Source organism: Odocoileus virginianus, chromosome 22 (assembly GCF_023699985.2).
Source record: "Odocoileus virginianus isolate 20LAN1187 ecotype Illinois chromosome 22, Ovbor_1.2, whole genome shotgun sequence".
Lineage (NCBI taxonomy): Eukaryota > Metazoa > Chordata > Mammalia > Artiodactyla > Cervidae > Odocoileus > Odocoileus virginianus.
Genome location: NC_069695.1, coordinates 35,215,595 through 35,242,398, shown reverse-complemented (window position 1 = coordinate 35,242,398; position 26,804 = coordinate 35,215,595). Strand labels below are relative to the sequence as shown.

At 39.4% G+C, this 26,804-nt stretch overlaps 1 protein-coding gene across 26 annotated transcripts in view; it reads right to left on the bottom strand.

Annotated features, from left to right (window-relative positions):
• DTNA (dystrobrevin alpha) overlaps positions 1 to 26,804 on the bottom strand; it is a 419,063-nt gene that overhangs the window by 54,682 nt on the left and 337,577 nt on the right. For 13 of the 26 annotated variants that reach the window (XM_070452810.1, XM_070452805.1, XM_070452802.1 and 10 more), the window contains 7 exons: positions 25,860 to 25,965; positions 23,384 to 23,550; positions 20,756 to 20,880; positions 14,997 to 15,080; positions 13,193 to 13,282; positions 4,866 to 4,943; positions 4,220 to 4,312 (listed from right to left, as the gene is read on the bottom strand). In XM_070452810.1, coding sequence (XP_070308911.1) covers positions 4,220 to 4,312; positions 4,866 to 4,943; positions 13,193 to 13,282; positions 14,997 to 15,080; positions 20,756 to 20,880; positions 23,384 to 23,550; positions 25,860 to 25,965 — 743 coding nt within the window. Of the gene's footprint in view, positions 1 to 4,219; positions 4,313 to 4,865; positions 4,944 to 13,192; positions 13,283 to 13,357; positions 13,642 to 14,996; positions 15,081 to 20,755; positions 20,881 to 23,383; positions 23,551 to 25,859; positions 25,966 to 26,804 lie in introns of those variants that run through there. The other 13 variants (XM_070452812.1, XM_070452818.1, XM_070452824.1 and 10 more) reach the window with 6 other exon arrangements.

Sequence of the window (26,804 nt, the reverse complement as noted above, 5' to 3'; positions counted from 1 at the left end):
GCAAAAAAAAAAAAAAGGAAGCAAGTGAGCCAATGACTACTTAGACCTCATATGTGAAACCCAGAAATAGGCATCAAAATGTCCAATTTCTCATACTCAAGAAAAACAATAAGCAGGACAAATTTTAACCTAGTTATATGAGATCAGCGGCCTGACAAAGTGACAGCAATGGACCGTGACATCAAAGCTTAGGTGGTGGCCTACACTGGGCTGCCTTCTTCCCTCCTGTGCGTGCTAAAGTCGCTTCAGTCATGTCCAACTCTTTGAGACCCCATGGGCTGTAGCCCACCAGGCTGCTCTGTCCATGGGATTCTCCAGGCAAGAATACTGGAGTGGGTTGCCGTGCCCTCCTCCAGGGGTTCATCCTGGCCCAGGGATTGAACCCATGTCTCCTGCGACTCTCGCATTACAGGTGGATTCTCTACCTCTGGGCCATTGGGGAAGCCCATCTTTTCAGAGTTGAAAGAAACAAACCAGGAACATCTGACTGGTAAGTATCAAGGTTAATAATTATGGTTAGAGTTGCAAGTTGTGGGCTGGTTTCTGATATTCCTTGGTGTGCCTGCCACCATTGTCCTATAAACCACCAGGGGAAGCTTTAGGGGAGGCCAGAAAAAGCCCTCATTGTGTGACTCTCAGACTCCTCCTCCACCACTGAAGAAGGTGCTTGAAAACCACTAAGGCTTTTAAAACTTCACTTAGGAATTAGGAATTCTCCCTTGAGCTGCAGTTTATTTGTTTGGCTTATCTGACATCAGAACCAGCAAGGACACAAAAGTACATCTTGAATTTAGCAGCAGACTGTCTACAAATGAGTCAGTTTCCCATTATGTTAAGTAGATACAGGGGAGAATAGATATAGGGGAAAATGCCCCTACCCAGAGTGAACTAGGAGCATATATGGATAATCGCAAAAACGTACCTTTTAATCAAGAACAACTGTTAGATTCCTGTTTATAGACCATCTCATGAAGGATGCACAGACAGGAAGACTGAGAAATGAGGTGGAAAACAGATGGGACTCAGGATCAAAAGACCTCACTGGCAGGTGACCTTGGATAAGTCACTTAATGTCTTGGAACCGGCATTTGCTTATCAGTGAGATAGAAATAATAATATCCAAACTTACGGGCTTTGACAAGCAGATTAAACAATATATGGTAAAGGGCTTTGCAATTTTTTAAGCACTTCATAAATGTAAAATTTATTATTAATATTCTGGCTGCTGTCATGAGGTCCAAGAGACTGAGAAGTTTTGTCCTTTTGAAGCTTATAATTAAAATAAGAAATCATGATGCGCAGAACTAAATACCTAAATGGTAATTTATTAAAAATTCCTTTTACTAGTATGTGCTCAAAATCTCTCTTAAAATGAAATAAAAATAATACAGTAGGATATGCAATTTTAGTAAATAGAGATGTGGTGGATACAGTGTGGAGTGTCTGAAAGAGCTTTCTGGAGAGCATGCATTTATATAGGCTTTATAATAGGCAATGTAGCATTGTGGTTATGAGCTTGGGATCAAGTAGATGAAGGTAGAAATCCTTGCCCCACTGTGTAGTGGGTTCGTGTCTGTGAGAGAATCATGTAGACTCTCTGAATTGGTATCTTTACCAATTGATAAAATGGGGATGAGAGTATTTACTCTACAGGCTTATCTAAGGACCAGGGGAAATTATGTAAATAAAGTTTTAAACACAATGCTTATTGTGAGGCAAATACTTTAAAACCATTGCTCTTGGGCTTGACATATATACACTGCTGATACTATCTACTTCCCCGGGGGCTCAGAAGGTAAAGAATCTGCCTGTAATGAGGGAGGCCTGGGTTTGATCCTTGGGTGGGGAAGATCCCTTGGAGAAGGGCACGGCAACCCACTCCAATATTCTTGCTTGGAGAATTCCATGGACAGAGGAGCCTGGTGGGCTATAGTCCATGGGGGTGCAAAGGGTCAGATATGACTGAGCAACTAGCACTTTCAATTTCACAAAATAGATAATTAATGAGAACCTACTTTATAGCACAGGGAATTCTACCCAATGCTGTCTGACCTAAATGGGAAGGAAATCCAAAAAAGAGGGGATGCATGTACAGCTAATTCACTTTGCTGTAGAGTAGAAACTAATACAACACTGTAAAGCAATTATACTCCAATAAAAATAATAAAAAACAAAAACAAAATAAAAACACAATCATATGCTTCATATACTTAAAAAAAAGTAGCTCTTGTGGTTGCCATCATTCTAGATCTCACTAAGTTGAATGACAGTAAAGTATCATAGCTATGATGATAATAAAGGAGAGGAGAGATCACTTCATCACTTACAGAATCCTGGCAGGTGTGGGGAATCATTAGCAACTAATTACAATAAAGGAAAGGGAGGGGGAAAATGAGAAAAGAGAAGCTGGAATTTTTTAAGGATGGAAAACAGCGGTGAGAATTATGGACAGCAGGAGCTATTAAAATGGAGTCGGCTTCATTGATCAGTCTTAAATTCTGCTTTGTTTTCAAAATACAAATCACATCTAGCTTTTATCAAGTCAATGTAAGGTGTCTCTGCTGAGACAGTTTTATGGTCTTAAGTGGCCATCAAGTCAATATGATTAACCACTTGAGGAGGGAAAAGCGCTGGGAGTGTCAAACTCCGTGCTTTCCTCTTTGGAGATTTCTCTGTTACAACTTTAATTAAGAAAAGGTCAAAGAAGAACTGTAGAAATAATTGGAATGTGTTTAGAATTACAGGGGAGGACATGGCATGAGATCTCGGCATTGCCTTAGACATGATTGGATCTTTACTATATCCTCCTTTGAAGGTTCCCAACACAGATTTTTTGGGGGGAGGTAATTTAAGCATTTAGTTCTGTTGTTTCAGCTACCATATAACACTGGGGGTGGTCCAAATTTATTGGGAGTAAGATGAAAACCATTACTTTTTCCACTTGTAGTTTTGGGAGGTAGAGATGTAAGAAAAGAAAGTAACTGTTTGATCTACAAACTGGGAAAATTTGAACAAAGAGATGGGTTTAGCTGAAGAGTGCATCTTTATCTCCCAAAACAGAGGATATAGTAAAAATTAAACTGATATGCTGAATATATATATATATGAATATTAAATACAAATTAAGATAAATATATAACTATTAAAACAAATACATATTCAATACATCACTTAAACTCATGTGGTAATCTTTCAAAAAATATTTCTAAGGCATCAGAAGCAGTCAAGAGAGGAAAGTTCTAGAAACAAGTGGTTAACAATACCAAGTGGTGAGTGATGCCAAATGTTTCAAGGATGCTTTCTGCGACACAGTAGAAGAAAGGGAATCAATTTTAAAGGAAATTTAACCCCTACATAGTTATGACTTCAAAAAAATCCATAGGCTCTTAGTTCAGAGAAATTATATTAGGGTTATTAAGTAAAATCAAATATTTCTAAGGAACTGGTTTGGAAAACATATTTGTAAAATAGTTGTCTAAACTAGGATGAAACATAGGATAATTATACAGTTTGTCCATTTATTTCCACTCAAATTGAAAATGTACATTTATTATTAACTAACTTGCACCAATGGGAGGAATCTCCTATGTCACAACTAAAATAGAAAGGGAAAACTATAGGAATGCCGTTATTCTAATACTTTATCTGAATTCACACATTTAACACATTTGAAAACAAGCTTTGCATCTATCAAGACGAGTACCCTGAAACATTTGTAAGAAAGAGTTGAAAGACAATTTCTCCCACTGTTATCATTGTTCAGGAAATGATTTCCATGGTATGATCTCATCCTATTTCTTTTCCACATCTATCTTAAGAGAATGGAGCATTGTTCTCCAAATTGGCAGAAACACACAAGTCCTCGGAATAAGACAAATTCTTGCATCACCATCGTGCAGTAATTTGATATGGCACATATAACACAGAATTGACCAGAGGGACCCAGAGTCCTGAATTTCCCTAGATGCTAATATTTAGCACAGCACTCATTTATACAACTTGTCCTTTAGCTGAGATATTAGCAAAAATGTGAATTCTATGATACGTTGATGGGCAGTGTCCAAAGTAATATCACAAGATATTTTAATTGAATTGATTAGAAAAGTACTTTAGTGACACCTCTGCCATCCAGTGACTTTGACCCTTGCTGAGACTGCTTGTCAAGAGATCAGACTGTTCCCCTCTCTCAGGACAGTCAAGCAGCCAACCCTGCACTAACCATGGTGGGATGTTCCGGAGCATGTTGACATACAACCCGATGAGAACATGTTCATCAGCTAGCCTGTCTGCCACATTCAGGCTGTACTGTATCCTGAAACAGGGGCAGGAGGAAAGAAAGGATGTTAGGAGAGGTAGACAGAAATAAGTGGGGCAGGCAGAAGTGAGTTTGTGGCAGTAAGGGCATTTAGAAAACCAAGCAGGTAAAGGAAAACTAAGCGATGTTCTATGAAAAAACACAAGCAAAATCCAAACCATGAAATTCACAGTGTCATTTCACTCACTTAAAAAAAGATTTCCACTTAGGTCAAGTAACTTTTAAGAATGCGGATTTGCATTCTTCAAACCACGAAGTCCAAGAAATTCATCTGTACAGTAAATACACTGAAATAGGTTGTAAGCAAAGATTATCTTTTGGAAGATCAAATCTGAAGCTTAGTCATTTTAACAAGGAAATCAGGGAAAGCAAGTAACAACACAGATGTGTCTACTCAAAATAACTACTTGGTGCTGTTAATGGGGTTATGATGAAGCTGCTTTGACTAAATCAAAGATGGTCTGTCAAACACAAAGCATCTTTGACACAAGAAATCTGCATTTTTAGTTCAGTTAATTCAGGGTTTCAGCACACTCTGGCTTTAACTTACCCTTTGCCCTTCAGCAAGGCTGGAGCAGCCCTAGCCAGCAGTTTGCTCTGCTCGACTTCACTGTCCTTGGGAGGAGAGCTGGTTAATAAGATGGGAAAGCCAAGAAGAGCGTAAACACGGCAATGCATTCGAGAATAGAAACTGGCAACAGAAACTCCCAAGACTACATCCAAGCTCCATTTGGACAGCTTTCATTACTTTGAAATGTTCAAGATGTTTTCAGATGTCCACAGAGTTGGGCTAGAAGTAGCAACCTGGCCTGAGAACTGTAATTACAACTACGCAAGCCCCACTATGATCCCAGATTTGACCTCTGCTATTCGCCTAACAAATAGACCGCGTATGCCTAGACACAACGACAGTTCATTTATTCAGCACTCCCCAGACTCTCTTGCATACAGTGCTGTAGTTCACTAAGTCCTGCCAGCCTTCAGACCCCACACAGGAAGCTTACTTCTGCAGCCTGCTCTCTATCCTCTGCTTTTCTGTATTGAAAAGAGAATTGAAAATTACCTAGAGACTGGTGTCATATTAAAAGTGCTTTCCTACTTCAGGCACAAATCACCTGACCTTGGCTGTGAAGCTGCAAAGGAAACTTCCAGAGAAACAGAGAAATAAACCTTTGAGCCTTATAAATATATATATATTCATACACCTTGTGTCTGTAACTGGTGAAGAGAGGCCCACCAATAGAGCAAATTCTTATTTTATATTTACTAGGAAGAATGTTCATTTTAATTGGTAATTTTATGACAACTTAGTTTTATTAAAGAATAAATAGAAATATAAATAATAACTAATAACATGTGGCCAAGTCAAAGTCACCCAAGATTTACTATAATGAATATGCATGCTTCACTGAGAAATATATTGATTCTTAGTATTATAATTGTGCTTGTAATATGCTGAAAGAAAGTTTGTTCTTTGGTAGGCTAAGAATTTGCCCTGCAACACAGATATACTTAAAACTACCCCTTTCTCCCTTCACGGAGAATAAAAAAATTAACTGTGTGACTGTTTGAATACCAAGTTTTTAATTACTTTGGTAGAAATTATTGGATTTTTTACCACAAACTTCCCCACTTTTCCAGTTTCTTAATATAATGTGAAACTGTGAAAGTGAAACTGTTAGCTGTTCAATAGTGTCTGACTCTTTGTGATCCCATGGACTGTAGCCCACCAGGCTCCTCTGTCCAAGGAGTTTTCCAGGCAAGAATGCTGGAGTGGGTAGCCATTCCCTTCTCCAGGGGAACTTCCCAACCCAGGGATCAAACCCAGGTTTGATCTCCTGCATTGCAGGTAGATTCTTTATCATCTGAGACATCAGGGAAGCCCATAAATGTAAGAATGGCTAAATAAAGGAACTAAAAATCTCAAAAACTTCAACTAAAAGTTTTAAGGTTTTACTACAAAGTACCACTTTTTCAGACTACAGAGCACAAAATATAGCAATTTATAAATGAATAGCACATTAAAATTATGCATATTATAACGAATTCTTGTAATTTACAATAATATATACTACAAAGATTCCTTAAGTAGTGAGGCTTATGGTAAATTTAAACACAAATTTTATCTATAAAAAATATCTACTACAGAGTAGGTAGTCATGGGTTTGTTAAATATATGACTTCACTCAGCTTTTCAAGATTGTACCTATTATTCAAAAAGTACAACTTCACACAAACAAAACTGACTTTAAAAATGAAATTAATGCTCTAGGAGATTTAATTTTCTGATGAAGCTAAGCTTTTTTAACAGCATATTGATTTTGAACTTCTAAGACTATGAAACATGTTGTCAGGGCCAAATAACCACTTTAAGCCATTGGAGTTGTTTTCCCACCATCCCACCAAGACAGCAAAGCCCTCTACGCTCATTATCCAGTAGCTACAGTCCTACCACTGTCCAGTCACCTCCCCCAACGGTTTTTTTAACAACACAAAATAGATCTGCCTATTATATAACTGATTTCAGATCCCTGTAAAACCACTCAAAACATTGCGTGAAATAGTCAAAATTCTTCCCTCCAACTGAAACTATTTCTCTGCTTTGTTACATATGCCACATGGTAACTTGAGTCTCAGAAATTGTGCTTTTTCCTTAAATCAAAGGCCTAATAATTACACAGTTACAACTTCTGATGATGAGTGTGTAAGAAGGAAAGAAAAAGAAACATGGGAGGATTAACCAGGAGGATGTGTTTGTTACAAATTACTCTGGTGATGCCTTATGGGAGAAAGGAGATGTGTCAACAAAGCTGTGTGTGTCCCACCACTTACTGGCAAGCTCGGGCACTGGAGGAGCCCTGCTGACATCACGATGGTGCAGGGTTGGCAGCAGAAAGCAAGCAGTTGCCCAGATTCTCCTTTGGTGGCTCATTCTTTCTGTCTCTCCAGTTCTTTGGGCCCTTCTCTCCTTCCTCGCCTCCACTTGCCTGTTCCCCTTGCTCTTTCCCAGTCCCTTCCTTCCTCAAAGGGACTAGCAGATGTACATACACATCTCTTGTCTTTTTGTTGCCATTTTCTTTGCCTTGGCCCTTGCCAGTGCTAGTTCAAAGGCATCATTTAAATCCTTTCATGTTCCTTTCCTTTCCCACATGAATCCTTAGGCAAAGTAGTTCTTGGTATATATAGGGGTGCCATTCTCTACATTTATGAGTTTGTGGAAATAAACCATTTATCTTATTTTGCTACAGTTCTTAGCATCTAGTGCCAAGAGCATTTCTGACTTTTGGTCCTCACTGTCCACATGGTTTCTCTACTACCTAGTACCTTGAATTCTTCTCCTCATCATTTATTACTGGGAGGCCAAAACTATGACCCTGGATGGAGGAAACCAAGGGGCTTCCCTGGTGGTCCAGTGGTTAAGACTCTGCTGCTAGTGCAAGGGGTGCGAGCGAGTTTGATGTCTGGTCGGGGAACTAGGATTCCCACATGCTGTGTGGCATAGCCAAAAGAGAAAGTTAAATAAATAAATTTAAAAAATAATATAGAGGAAACCAAGTGAGTGATGAAAACAGGGGAAAAAAGGCACTCAAATGAAATGGATCAAGAACTGAGAAAGCAGACAAAGAGGCAGGTTGCACTTAAAACTTGGGTCTATCAAGACTTTTTTCACGTGAAGTATCTTTACCAGAATTGCTTCTGCAGCTCGCAAGGAGCTTGAAGAAAGGAAGCAAAGTGGAACAAATTTTCTCCTGAATTGTTGTCAAGGTAGTGACATTAAGTAGTTTTTGATGATCTCTCTAAAGCAATGTCCCCTCACAATATTTCATAGAGTACTTTTGATGTTTAAACTTTCATTTTTTAGCTCTGGCAGTCTGCTTGGAGAAGACTGGTGATACTTCCAATTCACTGTGGTCTCTGGGATCTGGCACAACTGGAACCTAGAGCCTTATCAAGAAGTGATTCCATATATATGTGTTAATATATGATATTTGATTTTCTCTTTCTGACTTACTTCACTCTGTATAACAGGCTCTAGGTTCATCCACTTCATTTCGATTGACTCAATTTGTTCCTTTTTATGGCTGAGTAATATTCCATGGCATATTTGTTGTTCAGTCTCTCAGTCATGTCCAACTCTTTGTGACCCCATGGACTGCAGCACGCCAGGCTTTCCTGTCCCTCACCATCTCCCAGAGCTTGCTCAAACTCACGTCCATTGAGTTGATGATGCCATCCAACCATCTCATCCTCTGTTGCTCCCTTCTCCTCCTGCCCTCAATCTTTCCCAGCATCAGGGTCTTTTCCAATGAGTCTTCCATTGTATATATGTACCACAACTTCTTTATTCATTTATCTGCTGATGGACATCTAGGTTGCTTCCATTTTCTGGCTATTGTCTGTATACCTACGGCTGATTTCACATTGCCATACAGTAGAAACCAACATAACATTGTAAAGCAATTATCCTCCAATTTAAAAAAAAAATAGAAAAAAAGAAGTGACTGCTTCTGGGATGGCAAACGTTCCAATGGCTCTTCTGTACTGTTAGCTCTTGGAGCTTCTCCATCTTCTGCATGCCTCGTCTTTAAATTTAAATGCATTCCTCCTTTTTTAGCTCTGAAATTGGAAACTACCTGGGGCTCCTTTTGACTGTGGGTGATAAATCTTTTCTAATCTGAAACCCAAGGAGAAGCAAAGCTATCATCCTAAGATTGTGTGTATATACACCTCTTTTTCTTATTATCCTTATTTTCTTTTCACCAGGTCCTGCCATTGTATAAAGACTTCCTTCTGCACACATATTTTCACTACTGGGTGTGGGGACAATCATACCCAGGAGGTATGACCAGGTGAAATTTGAATTTCATGTATTCTGCTGAAAGAAAAGAGGCTGTAAATAATCCTTTAGATTATTCTTTTCTAAAGAATTCTCTTATTTTTTCACCAATTCCTTTTTATACTCTGTATAGGGAGTATAGGGAAAGAACATATAAAAAGATAAATTGTCTTCTTCCAAAAATTTTCACACACACACACACATACACACACACTCTGACATAATGGGTTCTGGAAGGACAGAATGATTTTAAAATATTTCATATTTATTTATTTAAATTCACCCTTTAGTTTCAGAGGATGACACCTGATGTCAGGAGTTTTTCTTAAGTGCAAACATTTTGGGGTATTCTAGTGGCACTAGTGGTAAAGAACTTGCCTGTCAATGCAGGAGTCTTAAGAGACCTTGGTTTGCTCCCTGGGTTGGGAAGATCCCCTGGAGGAGAACATGGCAACTCACTCTAGTGTTCTTGCCTGGAGAATCCCATGGACAGAGGAGTCTGGGGAGCTACAGTCTATAGGGTTGCATAGAGTCGGACACGACTGAAGTGACTTAGCAAGCATGCACACAAGCTAGGTAACAAAACCACACACAACTGCTCTTTGGGTTTTTGCTTAGGCCTGCCATATAGTCTTAAAAACCACCTCTGCTTATGCTGTGTTATTACATTAGCTCTAGCCAAATATTTCTCTTTTATTTAACATGAAAGTAACAAGATTTAAATAAAAGTCTTGCAGAGAGCAATAATATAATGTAAACAAATTATGTATAATTATCATTACAATGGTTAAATGGAAAATATTTGAACCATGGCAAATTAAGAACAGATATTTCCTTTTTTATTGATTCTTAAATAATTGATAAAATTTTTGGTGTTTGGGGTTATGAAGAATGACTTGTAAACATGGCTCCCTCCTTATCTGTCAGTTGGGAATAACATTTTGCTTATCACTATAATTGCCACAGACTATGCCAAGGTCATCAAACTAATATAAAGACAACAAAAAAGAGTCCACAAGTCAGGTTTTTCAAGTGATAATTTGTTGACAACTCTTGTTTCCTTTCTATTTCTAGCCTTCAATATCTTTGATGTGAAATGTAAAATATCTTCCACAGTGCAAATCAGCAAACATGCATAAAAGTAGCTCAGCATCTCAGTGGGAAAATGAGTTGTCATCAATTCAGGCTGGCATGAAAGTCAGACCATTTTAAGCAGGTACCATGGAAGAAATAATAAGAATTCTAGGTCATATTTGATTCACTACATTTACTGTGTTCCCCAGATAGTATTAAGCTGTCATCAATTGTATTTTTGCCAAGAGATGCCTAAAAAGTTTGCTGGGTATGGGGCACACACAGACAGCAACTAAGCAACTGTAGTAAAAGAGTGAAGAGGTGACTGCATATTTAATTATACACTAACATTTTAGTATAGGGAACAGAGTTGAATTCGAAGACCAGTTTAATTCAAGTTTGAAAAAAATCTAGCATCTCAGTAGAACTCTGGAAATAAAGCTACATGGGATACATATTCGCAGAGAGTGTTTATTTCAAATTTCATACAACATGACCCTAAAGTATAAAAAGAAAGAAGAAATCTTCAGGTGGTTGATTTATAAGTGTATATCTGTTTTTATGATGCTGATTTATAAATTTATCTACTTTCCTGACTGAAAAGGAAAAGGCTTTAATCTTAGAAAATATTAACTATGAAGAAAACTGATTTTCAGAAGCAAAGGCTAGATTCAGTACCTCAGTTTTGTTTCTATTCACTTTTGATTACCAAAGCACAAATGCTTCAAGTTTAGTTTGAACATTATACATCAGATTAAAAATCTGGATTGTTAGGTAAAGACTCTTTGGGAAGGCAAAATGTCATTTGAAAAAATGAAAAAGGACACAGAGAATTAGCCTTTCTGTGGTTGAAAATCCAAGCAAATCAACCAACTGACCAACCAGTCAACCAACAAAAATAATTTGCAAATGCTATTTCATTGAAAAGAATCAAGATTTGGGAAATGCATGGGTAGGCAGCATATCTTCCCCATATGGACCCCTGGACCTGAGACAGTATTAGTAATTAACCAAATAACATGGTGATAAACCAGAAAACAGTATGTTAGATTGTGTTCAACACTGTGAATCATAAGCCAGGCTCTAACATTTGGGACAGTGATCAGATCTGGCTGGATGGTATACATAATAGCCAAAGTGATTCTTTTCGTGAGCAGTTAAGAGTTTGGGGCTGTATTTGCAAAAATATTTAAGGGATGTTTCTAAAATTGAAGATAAAAGAATTTAACTATTCAAACTTTTAGAATGCCCTTATTGTAGCTAATGAAGAAATGGCCATAATAGCCATAATTAGTGAAATGTTTTACACAAAAAAAGATTGGTTAGCTCTCTCACATAAATGAGGGAAGGATTTGGGCAGATAATTAAGATTTTACAAAGGGGGCATGATGCCAAAAGAGACAGAGCAGATACTCACAGGCACAATGCTGTGGGCAGTGAGGTGGAAAAAAGGGCCTTTTGGGCCCAAATTTGTGGTCAGGTCTTGCAATAATATTTGCCATAATGGCAAGCTATCTTTCATAAGTTTAATGCGGCTGCCCTATCTTATATCATACATCATATATTGGAGCTTTTTACCTAGTGGTGGTAATATGCTTCCCTTTCTTATAAATTCATGCATTTATAAGAAAATAATCTAGGTTTAGGGATATAGTTATCACCAAGAAAATGAATGAAGTGAATTAATTCATGAATTGCATTATTTGATCCACATTGTATCTAACAGCTAAACAGCACTGAGTTCTTATACACACACACACAGACTTCAAAGGGTTAAGGGAGAGTATCTTTGAGAATTCCCTCTTTTCTTTTAAGTTAAGGGAAAAGTTAATCAAGTATGTAGCTAGAAATAGATATCAGAAGAGGGGATGGGGCAGACAGTGGTGGTAGCCAGAGTTACACCCTCATAAATATGTGTGAGTTAGGTTACTAGGATGTCAAAAGACTTCAAAGATAGACCCTCGCACCTTTTGAAGATCAAAGTGTACGCTTGTAAAGGACTCTAGGTGAGGAATGCCAAGAGTTTGTGGCAAGGATTCTGGAGTAGTGATTTCAATTCATCCTCATTCTGCTTTATCTTTGTAAGATCTGTCATTATACCAAAGACCAAAAACTCAGACTAAATAAAATATCTCATGGCAAACTTCTTTACTTTTTTAATGTGGCCTTAACACTGACCAGCACCACTCTTGGCTTGTTTAGGTTTCATCAGATTTTCAAACGGGCGGTTACAACGGGGTAGGAGTGAGGGCTGAGCTCTAGGTCGTATTTCTTTGGTTCAGTTCCAGTTGTTGGGAGATCAGTGCCTTTAACTGATGTCCACAGTTGGCATGATGGTTTCCATCAACCTTAGTGTATGGTCCCAGCTAAGAAAGAAACAGTGGATCACCACCAGCATTATCAAATAATAGAAATTAAGCACTCAGAGTCTGAAATTGTTTTTTCTTTTTTTTGAAATTGCTGCTTCAGTAGGAATCAGGCTGCTTACCTGGGGGAAAATTGGTCCAAGCCTAGTGGGACAGAAGAATATAAATCCTGAAGTCTTTTACTACAATATGGTTTAGCCATGTGATGTTGTCCTGGTCTCATCCAGTTAGGGCTGGAATCATTCCACGAGGCTCTTTAACACAAGTCTAAGGAATCGCCATCTGGGGTTTTACAAACTACCAAAGCAGAGAATCGTCCAAAGAAGGAGATCCAGTGTGGCACTCTTCACATACACGCATCTCATACATACCGGTATGAAGACATAAAATCAGTAAAAGAAGCGGAGAAGTGGAAAAGAGAGAAAAGAGCTGAGCAGTGCAGCTCAAGATAGAAATCTCAATGGAATCTCATGAATCCCCAGAAGACCTGTTTCTCCATCGAATCCCCAAACCACAAGGGGATTTTAGTGATGACTTAGGACCAGCAGTCTAGCTACAGAGCTACTACTATGATTAGTGATTCAGGGCTGGGATACTGACCATGTGCCGTGGTCAAGCTGATTTACATACAGCTTTATGAGCGAATGCTCCTCAGCCACAGGGCTGGATGCACTTATCCCCTCAGGTAACCTGAGGGATGCAAACAATGAGACCTCGTTAAAACCTCCCATGGACAGAGCAAGGCCCACTCAGAGAGGAAAGATGTTCAGTGTACACAGCTTTATTGAATAGCACCCTTAAAACAGAAACCAGAGGCCAACCTCAGTGAGGATAGCAAGAAGTGCAAATTGTAAACAATGCGCTTGTGGTTCAAAGGGAACATTCTAGAAGGACTGAAAATGGGAAAAAAGGGAAATGATCCTATTTTGGGTTAAGGGATACCATGCAACCTGGAGGAAGCAGAACAGCTCAAAGTATTATAGGAATAGTTTAGAGTGGAAGAAGCCATGTTATCCATCTAGACGTATCCACCATAAGCACCGTCCGAGCTGAAATGATATAAAATGACCTTCAGTAAGGATGGGGTCTATCTCTGCTGGACATTCACAGAATGCAGAGCTTCCTAATATAAGAATCTCTTTCCTAACATAGAGGCACAGGCCCGTGTTTCTAATAGATTTTACAGTTCATAATTTTGTTTTATAAAAGATGGTTGAATTTGATGGTGGTTCTGACAAGGAATGCTAAAGGAACATACTGAGGGCTTCAACCATAGGATTTCACTGTGGATGTTCTGTCGTTCAATTGCCTCCCCATTTCTATTTGTTACAGACTTGCTGGATTTATAGGAAGGAAACACTATGAATGACCACATTCTGTTTATTCCACTAATTACAATTATGGAGAACATGTTCATCTCAGGTTCCTGATGACAGGCAAATCCAGGGACTCGAAGGAAAAATCAGCAGTGTTCTAAGTCTCATTATCTGTACATCTTCACTAGAACATCCCAGGATATCACAGGGAAACTGATGCCTTAGCAACTCTTTGAGGAAAAGATTGATTATGACTGTTTTTGAAACACATGAGGCTGTTTTATTTATTTTTTCTGACTGGAAGGCATGTTAAATCTCATTCATTTGCCCACTTAAATTTCCTTCACCTTTGTTCCTGTTTTCCTGTGAGCCTTCTCCCTTTATTTCTAAAGTAATTCTCTGGTGTTTTATTTGTCCTATTTGATCAAATGACTTGAAGTACATCTTGACCTCTGCCTACTCACTGTGCTGGTTTGGGAAGAAGTATTTGCTTCACCTGTTTGCTTACATGGCAGTGGACCTTTGTGCTAAAAGATGAGATCTGTATCCACTCTCTCTCTCTTTTTTTAAAGTTCTTGTTCTTATTATGAGTTACTTATGTAGAAACTATATGTCCAAATTTGGATTTGAGCCTCTAGCCTCAGGAACTCTAGAATTTACTAAGAAGATTCTTTTATATCTGGAGTTTTATGTTATGAGATGCTTCAGAATGTCCATCATAATTCCTTATTGCATCTAGAGATGCCAATTCCCCAGGTTAAATGGGCCATTCCAGGTGCTATAAAAGTGACTTTTTCAATGATATAGAATGCATGTGTGTTAGAAGTAAAACTTAAACATACTGCACATTCTTACTATGGATGGATTGTAAATGCAAGTTTCCAGGAGTGACTTTCATTCCCAAAGCCATCCCTGCCCTCTCCAAAAGCATCCAAATGAATGAAATTGATGCCTTGTGACAGATATTTACAAACTTGTTTCTAATAATAATCTTCTGCACTTGGCTTACATGATAATATTTTTCTTGCCACAGAATCAAGGCTCATTATCAAAGAGAGGGTTTGTTTTATAATAGGACTGGAACTTACCTCCTGGTAATAAAAGGACTTCCTGAGGAGGGGACAGAGTGGGAGAACAGGGTGTCATTCATGCTGGTTACAGGTCTGGGTGGCCTAAAAAAAGCACAATGTGGATGAAAAGTTAAAACAAGTAAAAGTCACAAGTTAAAACTATCCAATCCCTTAAGGAAAGAAGCTGGGAAATCAGAGTTCTTATCTTGTGTGTGTGCATGCTAAGATGCTTCAGTAATGTCCGACTCTCTGCGACTGCATGGACTGTAGCCTGCCAGGCTCCTCTGTCTACAGGATTCTCCAGCAAGAATACTGGAGTGGGTTGCCACGTTCTCCTCCAGGGGATCTTCCTGATCCAGGGATTGAACCTGTGTCTCTTATGTCTCCTAGATTGGTAGGCAGGTTCTTTACTACTTGAGCCACCTGGGAAGCCCAGTTCTTATCTTACCCAGGATCAACATGAAATTTTACATTTTCCAATTCAATTCTTGAAGTGATTTGGGAACTTAAATTTCCTTGAGAAGACAGAATGTCTGTTAAACATTGAGCAGGGAAGATCTGTGGATGCCACAGGAATGTTTATTCTTGAGCTTTGAGCCTTGGTGTACAGTCATATTCTTGGATGGAATGAGGATTTTGCGACAGCCTTCTAAATGGGTTTCCCAGGTGGTTCAGTGATAAAGAACATGCCTGCCAACTCAGGAGTGTGCCTAGTCGCTCAGTTATGTCCGACTCTGTGCGACCCCATGGACTGTAGCCCTGCCAGGCTCCTCTGTCCATGGAATTCTCCAGGCAAGAATACTGAAGTAGGTTGCCATTCCCTTCTCCAGGGGAATCTTCCCAACCCAGGGATCAAACCCAGTTCTCCTGCATTGCAGGCAGATTCTTTGCCATCTGAGCCACCAGGGAAGCTCTCACCAAAGCAGGAGATGCAGGTTCAAATCCCTGGGTCAGAAGATCCCCTGGAAAGAAACGGCAACGCACTCCAGTTGTTTTGCCTGGAAAATCCCATGGACAGAGGAGCCTGGTGGGCTGCAGTCCACAGGGCCTCAAAGGGTCACACATGACTGAGTAGTGACTGAGAGTGCATGCACTGCCTTCTGAAAAGAGAAGCCCAGAAAATTTGAGGACAATCAGAGTCTACATCTTCTTGGAAAGAGGAGGATTCTACAGAAACTTCATCCTGTGTTCCACATGATGATGGCCCTCTCCTGATACACCCTGTCTGTAAGTTCCCAGCTGCAAAATCATATTGCGCCTTCTTTGACCTTTGATCTAAGGGAAAGTACAACTAAGCACCACAGGGATTTACTGACTTTCTGTTATCTGGACATATAGTGCAAGGCAGCCCATAAAGACTTTTTTTCTATATTATTAGAGGAAGAAAATAGGGTTCAACATTCATTCCTCAGAATTGTCCACAAGCCTAAATATCAACTGCATCATGTCTGTCATCCCATCTTAATTTGTACCTCGGCTTGTTATTCTTTCCCTATCAGTGAAGTCTTAGTTCAGGTAAAATGATAGAGCTAAGATCCCTGCCTCATCTCTAAGCAGGTTTTAGTCTCATTTTAGATTCAGGTGTTCCATGGTACAATGAGAGTGGATTCAGAGTTCAGAAGCTGGGTGACAGGGCAGGATGGTGTTCTGAGTCAGGAAATTTTGGTTTCATTATAATGCTACATGTGAGTTTGACAGTATAGATTTTTTTAAAAGATGAAACATGAATACAGTAGCATATAGAATCTATTTGTGTTGACTTGATCAAGAGTCAAATTTGAGAAGGTTTAATTTTTATCTTAGGAAACAGGAATTAGTTTGGATTCTATAATGAAGAGATTTCTAGGAAAAAAGGAGACATGCTTGTCCCAGTGTATTTATGAGAATGGACATGAGACATGGAAGGTTTTAAAATGTCAGCACAAAATGCAAAAATTCATTGAAACTTGAGGTTTCCAGTACCTGGTGCTAAACTGTGTTCTTGAATTTTTTTAAAGACACATTCTATGTTTGGTGAGGTCAAAATAGCAGGATTACTACTTAATCTACTCAAACATATTAGCAAAAATTCTGAAAACCTAGTGCTTTATACTACTTATCTAGGATATGTCTGATACCTGAGACTAGTTTAAAGCTAATTCTGCTTTGAGCAGTACACTTTCACTTTATAAGAAGGATGTTAATTTCAAACAAATGTGCTCTGTGAATTTTGAAAGGTTAGGTTATATCAGATTTTAAAACACTAAGCAGAATGGAATATTTTCATTTTAACTTTGAAAACAGTGGAAAAAAATCAGCTTGACATTTCTGATTTTCTTTTACCTCTTTATAAGTATCTCCATCTTGTTTTCTCTCTAGGAAATGAGAAAACAAGAGGATATGGAATGCTTTTTAAGTAGCCTGGCACATTTACTCTATTGAACCTGGTCACCACAAGGCTGAATTTGCAGTTCCTTAGTCTTTGCTCTTTAATACACTGTGTATGACAAACCTAGAGAGAGCATTAGAAAGCAGAATCATCACTTTGCCGACAGAGGCCTATATCATCAAAGCTATGGTTTTTCTAGTAGTCATTTCTGGATGTGAGAGTTGGACCATAAAGAAGGCCTCGAGTTGAAGAACTGATGCTTTCAAATTGTGGTGCTGGAGAAGACTCTTGAGAGTCTCTTGGACAGCAAGGGGATCAGACAGTCAGCTCTAAAGGAAATCAACCCTGAATATTCAGTGGAAGGACAGATGCTGAAGTTGAAGCTCCAATACTCTGGCCACCTGGTGGGAAGAGCTGACTCATTGGAAAAGACCCTGATGCTGGGAAAGACTGAGTGCAGGAGGAGAAGGGGACGACAGAGGATGAGATGGTTGGATGGCATCACCAACTCAAAGGACAAGAATTTGAGTAAACTCTGCGAGATAGTGGAGTACAGAGGAACCTGGTGTGCTGCAGTCCATGGGGTCGCAAAGAGTTAGACGCGACTTAATAACTGAACAACAACAACAAGTAAATGGCCTTATGTGTAAGGTTCATCATGAAAATGTTGAACCTGGGACACTGGGGCTAACCTTGGCACCAAATAGCAGTTTTCAAAGGGACATATTTCCTCTACAATCACATGGCAAGTTACTTTACCTAACAAATAGGTCACAATTAAGAATTTTAAATATGTTTAGTCTTTTGAAAAAGAAATAGCTGCAGAAAAAGTCACAGAGGCCTAGTGCAAAGTTTTCTTTCTGGACAAGATGTTTGCAAAGGACATTTTATATAATTGGCATTCTTTTCATAAAATTAAAGTGCTCAGCTTAAAGGCAGAATTAGTTTTAAACTAGCCTCCTGTCTCTCACTGTTTTGTGTCTCATAACCACTTCTAAGTCTTTATAAGCTCACTGAAGATTATTGAACTACTTACCAAGTATCTCTTTTGGCAGCAAAAGAATTGAATAGAATAGAGGCAGTTAATCATGATAACATTTTCAAGCAATACAATAGCCAAGAACAAATGCCAAAACACCAAAATGTCACCACATAAGTGGCTTTTACATGCCTATGATGATTTAGAATAGCTAAATGAACAGTATGTTTTCAGATAGAAGTCTTAGATATCCCCATCCATACAAAAAAGAAGATGAATATCTATTCAGGGAAATAACATCTGGGGAATAATAATTATAAAAATGTCTAAAGCTAAAATAATATGAACAAATCTGTTCTAATATCAATTGGATACTGTACATCTGGAATTTCTTGTGTGTTATTTCAAAAATTAAATATTTCATATAATTTGTCTTTTATGAGACTGATGCACTAATTACTGTATTACAAGGCATCGTACTTTGTCCTTTAAAATTGACATTCATCATGGAAACATGATCAATGAGTACAGATCTGTGTTTGGATTCAAGGACTATTTTAATGATCTGGTTAAATATATGGGACTTTTAGCAGAAGAAGGCACATTTCATGTAGAATTTTAGGGAATCCTGAAATTCTCCATGGAATCCAAATTGTGTAGCTGATGCCCTCAGTTCAGTGAATAACATATCAGATCACATTGCCAATATAAATGAAAGTTAAAACATTTTTACTCATTGGTCAACTAAATCTCACACCCGCACACCCACACACACCCTCAATCTTGAGCGCTGACTGGGCACAGAGCCCAGTGTGACTGACGTGAGGCTGGATTTACTTACACACGTGGCCTCATTTCTTAATTCTGTCTCCAGGTGGGAGGCCTCACCCTAATTCCATCTGCTGCAAAGCTCTTGGAGCCAGGCTGTCCACCCTGTCTACCCTCTAACTATCTACCCCACACCCATCAGCTCGGATTGAATGCTGCTCTCTTGGAGGGTAACCCCAAGGAGGGCTGGTAGCAAGTGACTCTGTGGCCCAGATCAGACAGCCCAAACCTACTCTCAGTTTTTGTTCATTCATGGAGAGCTAAGTGACTGTCCCTGGCTATGGGGAAGTAAGTCAAGACTTTAGAACAGCTTGCATGAGATCACTTTCTGCAAGTGGTTGTTCCTTTGGGAACAACCCAGATCTTTCTACCCCTGGTTTACTTTAAGGCTTATTTTAGGAGCAAAATTTCCCAAAATAAGTCAACCACATTCTACAGAATCAGTTTACGTTAGTTTTTGGATGCTTCCAGACTGTGCGGATTGCTGGGGACAACGAATCCTCAGCGTGCACACAGAAGTAAACCAATCAAAGCCCATGGGATTTATACAAATTCCGCAGACAGGCTCAGCACAGTTGTTTGTTAGGATCTGTTTAGGTCCATCGGGGAAAGAGTCACTGCCTTCCTAAGGCTCTGCGGTCCACCACAATGCCTCTAAGGGGTCATGCTCTCAGTCACCTGAAGCAATGACCTCGTCTTGGTGGATTCCTAACATTCAGAGGTCTCCTCAGCCCACCTCTCGATGGTACAAGACTGCACAAAACAAAATTCAGTTCAGGAGAGGAACCGCCTGTTCCAGAGGCTTCCTGAGGCCCCTGTGACTACACAATCCCACTATACAATTCCTAACTGTAGCCCTAAAATAGCTAATGAACTTCTTTCTTCTTCTGAGCCCAAGATATCACCAAGGAAGAAATACTTTCTTCTGCCTGAACCTCCTGTTTTCTGAGCCACCCAGGCCTGAGAGAGGGCCCGAGGGGGAGGGGCTTTTGGGAAGATGTGAGTGGTAGCACCATTCCTTGACCCTATTCTCTCTGCCACTCAAACTCACACACGCTTTAGAGAAATTTTTTTAAGTCCGTTTTTGGATCGTCTGTTGAATTTCCCCATCAATCCCTCCTCTTCAACCCTCCCCTGCACAGGCCATGATTCTTCTAAAGCTATGTAACTTGGAAGAAAACAATAACCACAGCAATAATTTTCATGTTTCCTGGCATCTTTAAGATAACTGGCTCTGCAGAGAAAGGAGACAGTGGGTTTCTGGATTAGAGACTCAAAGCACACATGATGCTAAGGTACAGCTGCTTTACTATCGGCCAGCTGTGTAAACTCCACTAACATCTGTGTAATTGTAAAATTTTTGAATATTTTCCACTTTGAGGTGAATTATATGGTGCTGCATTCTTGTACTTCTGGGCAGAAGTATTGTATACCCCTTCATGAAAAAAAAGAATATATATATATAATCACCTGACTTTCATTCTTTCTTTAAGAAAATAAAATTTAAAACGGTCCCTGATAACCGATAGGAAATTATCTTTGTATGGATCTGCACACACGCCAATGAAGAGCTGTCTCTCAGTGTGGAGGGCAGATACTCACACGATGTGGGCCAAGTTGAGTGGTTTCTCAGGCTGGTCAGGGAACATGGGGTGCAAGGGCTCACGGCTGGAAGCACAGCTCAGAGACTTGCTTAATGCATTGGTTAGCTTCTTAGCAGGTGATTTCTGGAAGGAAGAACAAAGGTTCAAGTGTTAACAATCAACACTTATGTAACATTTTATCAGATGATTTGCTTTCATACTATGCTGTGTGCTAAGCCACTTTAGTTCTGTCTGACTCTTTGCGACCCCATGGACTCTAGCCCACCAGGCTCCTCTGTCCTTGGGATTCTCTAGGCAGGAATACTGGAGTAGGTTGCCATGACCTTCTCCAGGGGATCTTCCCAACCCAGGGATCAAACCCAAGTCTCTTACATCTCTTGCCCTGGCAGGCGGGTGATCTTTACCACTAGTGCCACCTGGAAGCCCTTCCATGATATATATTCATTTATTAATTCACGGACTCTTCTTTGAGAATTTACTCCAAGTCAAGGAGTTGGCTCATTGCGGGGACCAGAATGCTTGGAATTAGCCACCAGGATACCCGCCGCTGGCTGCACACTGTCAGCAAATGCTGTGAGAAATGGAAGCAGTCATTGGGGTCAGAACATCCGAGTCGGGATTTAATGAACAGCAGGAGTCCTTCTGACCAAATTCAGGGGACTGGAAGGTATCCAGATGGAGGAGGGCCAGGAGACCTAGTTCTGGAGAGGGAAAGCAGGAGGCAGACCACTGAAGTCCTTTATACTACACAGTCCTTTCTACTGTGGTCTTTATCTCAGGTGAGCAGGGAGGCAATGAACAGCTTCAATCTCAGAGATGACCTGATTCTAGAAGGATTGCTTCTCCTTAAGGACAAAAAATGGTTTGAGAGGGATGGGACTGGAAGGCAGGAGAGGAGCGGGAGGTTTTGCAGGAATCCAGAAGCAAGATTTTCAGGTGCGGCTGGATACATCCAGTCAGAAGGAAGAGCAGAACTTCAGCCTGGGTCTCCAGAATTTAAAGTTCATGTTCTTTCCAGAGGACATGCTATCTCATTTTCATTTAGCCCTGTGGAATGTTTAATATTTCACAGCCAAGATGATCAAAAATAGCCCACCACATATAATAAATCTTTATGCCAATTTTTCCTTTCAGTGAGAAGAGATTTATAATTTTGTCACTTTCTTTGACATTCAGAGTGCACAACTGGCAATATAAGGAAGTGACTCTCGTCCTCATTATTTAAAAGCCGAGTCACGGAAGCACTGTCCACAAAATCCCTCTTTGACTTTGGCCAGGAGACGGAATTCTTAGAACACTTGGATCAGCAGTAGCAACAGGTCTTCCCCCCATAAACACTGGAGCCCCTTTGTCCTCGCGAGGAGTTCTGTTCTACTCTAAAGACACTGTCCTATCGTATAACTGCAGAGTCCAGAACTTCTAAGGAAAAGCCTCTTGATTTAACTTCAGTGTTTACACAAAAAAACAATTAAAAAATGGTGAGTCTTCAAACACCAGCCCTCGAGGATTTGAGATAGAACACACTGGCTCTCACAGGCGGCTCAGTGGTGAAGAATCTGCCTGCAGTGCAGGAGATGCGGGTTCGATCTCTGGTCTGGGAAGATCCCCTGGAGAAGGAAATGGCAACCCACTCCAGTATTCTTGCCTGGACAGAGGAGCCTGGCGGGCTACCGTCCAGGGGATCACAAGAGAGTTAGACACGACTTAGTGACTAAACAACAACAACATTTGAAAACTGCTAATGTGCTGACAATAAGAAAACTTTCTCCTACCTTCTATACTAAATTGTATTTCGTGATCTGCGCTAGCCTATCAGTTCTCAGCATGTGATGTAGCCAATAGTAACAGGTGGCATTTGAACTGGAATAAATCCTCAGTATACAATGCCTTAGTGAAGAATTCTTATTTGAACTCAGACTTCGACATGTGCTAAACAATTAATATATTTGCACTAAATATCAATTCCTAATAATGATTCCTCGAAAGAACATTCTGATTTATAATGTACTTTCTTAGTACTCAGCCATAAAAAAAGAACAAAGTGCCATTTCCAGCAACATGGATGAACCTGGAGATTATCATGCTAAGTGTCAGAACACTTTCATCACAAGGACAGGTTAGTATCACATACCCCCTCCAGCAAGCTAGTCACGTGCACTATTCATGAAAAGACGGTTTTCTAATATAACCACAATCTTCCCCTCCTTTCCCCCAAAATAAACTGATACAGCATCATTAAACCCACATGCTCTCATGTCTTTCCTTCACATTCCAGTCATGCCCTTAAAGAACTCCAGACTCTAAGAAAAAAAGAACTAACAATAATTTTTAGGCAATGCCCACAACCCCGCCCCAAATTGGAAGGAACCTTCACTTACTGTGAAAAGGAGATTATGCTCCAGAAGGCTAAATCAATATTGAATTATCTGCATTCCAAGAAGTAATATCATTGGAGTGTTCTTATATGTTGTCTTAGGAAGCTATACTGGGTTCAGACTCAACAAGTAACCCCGTAAGAGGAGCAGTGGGCGGGGAAGGAAGGAGTGTGAGAGTAGAAGGTAAGCGTGCCCCCTGGTTCTCTGGCTGTTCCCTTGTGTTCTGGACGACACTCACACATCCAACTTACCCAGGACGTGTACTCTTTCATTTGGTGCTGGTTGCTATGGGAACCACCAGCATGTCCCCTCCAGAAGCAGTCTTGACAGAGCTGGTAATTGTGACACTGTTGGCATCGATAGCGAAAGCCCAACATACTCTCACTGTGGCAATACGAACACTCGACCGGGTGGAAGACTGGAGGGCAAGTAAATGAAGAAAAAGACAAGGAAACAAGAGGATGAGTCAGAAGAATGAAAAATACAGCCCAAGAAGAATTGCATTTTTCTGCTGGATAATATGATTTCCGATGATAGTTTGGTCTGAGAGAAGTACTAAGTTTATTCCTAGACTCTCACGACCCTTTTCCGGCATGTGTGTGGGGGTGGGAGAAATAAAGTGGGCTGGAGGAGAGGGGTTCGTTTAACAGCACATCTCTGTAATACTGTTTACTCTTCTTACTCCCATCCCTTACCCTACAAGAATGTAAATTACCCAAACTGGCTTGCCTTTCCCCCCAGATGCTCTCTGTCTCCAGGAGACCGGCACAGCTCACTGAAAACTCAGAAGCACAATAGATGAACACAGATGGGTTCTGGGTAGAGAGCAAATAATAGAGAAATGGAAAACAAGAGGAAGAAAAAAGAAAGGAAATGGGAGGAGAGTAGAAAAACTGGAAGATGAGAATACTCAATTATTTTTAAAAAAATAGAGTAGCTAATGGGCTTATTTAATGAGTGACATTGTCTTCATTTAATAAACAGATTTTTAAAAAATTTTCTGAGGGGCAGATCAATAGGGGCCCAAAGAGATGGACAAATTATCTGAATACAGTTCTAATTCAGATAGTTCAAGAGACACTTTCTGGCAGGAAATTTGAGTTACAAAGCAGGCAAGGTATGCAATTCGAAGCTAACAAATGATCAGATCCAAGTAATTGCATGTTATGAGTTAAAGATACTAACAACAACAAGAACAATTCTTGCCTTTGGCGAAGTTACTCTCTGGCTAACCAGCTAGGGAAAACAATGAAAAAAATAAATAAATAAAAATGAAAAGTAAATTGTAGAAACAAAGACATAACCAAATTTTGAACACACTGTCTTCTGAACTAGTATTATATCCTCCTTTTCTGGCTCTTGGGAAAGACCTGAATCCAGGGGCAACTCTTCTGGGACATGGTCTAAAGAACTCATTTCCTGCAACAGGAAATACTGAGAGGAGGCATGAAATTACAACTTTATAATTGGAGAATGGCTAGTTCTCAGACTGCAAACAGTAATATGAATTCACCCCACACGATTTGGATGTTGACTGCTTTAGCAGATGAATATGAAGCATAAAAAAAACAATGATTGGTAGTGATTACAGAGAATCTAGTGAGATCTTTCTTTAAATCTTTTCCATGAGCAAAACAGAATAAATTTATAACTTTAACTAAGAGAGATAATAAGCGCAAACACTAAGTGTTCTAAATGGGAATTTAAAATTAAGCTAACTTTAACCCCAATGTATATTAAAGAAACGTGTAGAAGATTCTAGTAAGCTATAGGGGATAAATTATTTTCTATTTAAGGCTGGAGAATTCCCAGAGTTAAATTAAACAATAAATAAGAATATCTAAAGAGCAGATGGAGGCATTGAATTGTTCCCTGTTTAAATTTCTTTAAACCTTGTTCTGAACTGTATTTCGTATTGAAATTTGGATATGTCAATAGTAATTACTTTTATCATAGAACTACTTGCTTTTATAAAATAAAAGTACATGACAAAAGTTACATTACTCATTTCTTTTACGTAACTACAGCCATTGGGAGCTTACAATTTGGAGTACATGACTAAAGATTAGCAAGATGCTACCATCCAGTATTTTCTCCCATCTCCTCCACCTATTCATGTTCAAGTGCTTAGGAAGAAAGAGTCAATGCTAGGTATGCCAACAGTGGAAGTTCATACCTAAAACAAATACTAGAAAATGTCACATTCTTTAGTGAGGTTCTTCTTGAGTTATAGTAAGTTTTAAAGCCACATCTTACTTGTAACTGGGAGGTAGATTGTGATATTTAATAAGTTTTTAGAATGAACCATCCTAATTTTGCAGTGTGCTGATAGGGCTTTACTGATCAGGGAGAGAAGTCAGTTCTATTAAAAATCGGAACTACTAGACAGATCTCCTAAAACAATGATGTTGGCTTACTAACTATAGACTTGATAGCCTAATTTCAATAATTGCCTTAGGACTTTGGGATTAACATATATACACTCCTATATATAAAACAGATAATTGACATGGACCTACATATAGCACAGGGGACCATACCCAACATTTTGTAACAATCTACAAGGGAAAAGAATATGAAAATAACACACACACACACACACATGTATATACACCTGAATCACTTTGCTATACATATGAAACTAACACAACATTGTAAATCAATTATGTTACTTCAAGTTAAAAGAAGGGTTAAACAAATTGCCTTGGCTCAGTATTAAGTACTCACCGTTTTCTACATTTGCCAGTCGATGCAGAAGGGGCAGCCAGACCAGGCACTGAGGGGGAGGATCTGACATGAGCGTGTCCAAGAAACTATTTAAGGTGACTTTTTTCTGCATTAAAAAAACCCCACAAAAATTTAGAACCAAGAATAATCTTAACTTACCTGCTATGTAAATATCATTTGAGATGGAAGAAACAAGACATTCAATTAACCCCTCGTACACAAAAAAAGACAGAGCTTGAAACTAGTTCTGAATTTAAAACATTCATTGCTTTTCATACTTGAGCCTACACAGGACTGGATTATCTCTACCGAGGCTGAGTTAATATTATCACCAGGAGGAAAACAATTCTGAGAGGGTCATTTTTCATACACAAGGGACAGGTTGCAAATGATGAGCAAAACTGGAGTAGGCATCCTCCATAAAATTTTACCCAATAATACATCATAGCAGGCTCTAAAATTCCCGAATCAGTCAATCTTCTAACTGTATAGAACAGCTAACTTCTTCAACTTCCATAAAAACCAAGTATTTTGTGGTTGTGTGAATGGTTCTGCTATACAAGATGAGGAATGAATCCTGTCTGGAGGGATCTTTCCCTCCCTGTTAGAAGAGTCTAAAGGAAAAAAAAAAATCTCTTCTCTCCTTTCTTTTTATATATATTTTATCACAATTCAGTCAGCCTCTGGGTCATTATCTTGGGCTTTTCTGATGTAGAAAACAAATGTATTTTATCTATAGGTTTCTTCCAAAATGACAAAAGAAGTTCTATTTTGTGGGGATGGGGAGGGCAAAAAAAAAAAAGAAGACTCCTTGATTGCTTCAGGTCTAGAATCACTAAATTTCACAGGATGTTTCAGGACTTCTGGCAGGGAAAGTTGCTTTGGAGTCCAGGGACAAACAGCTTTGTAAAACTTGTGGTTCAGTTGCTCAGTCGTGTCCGGCTC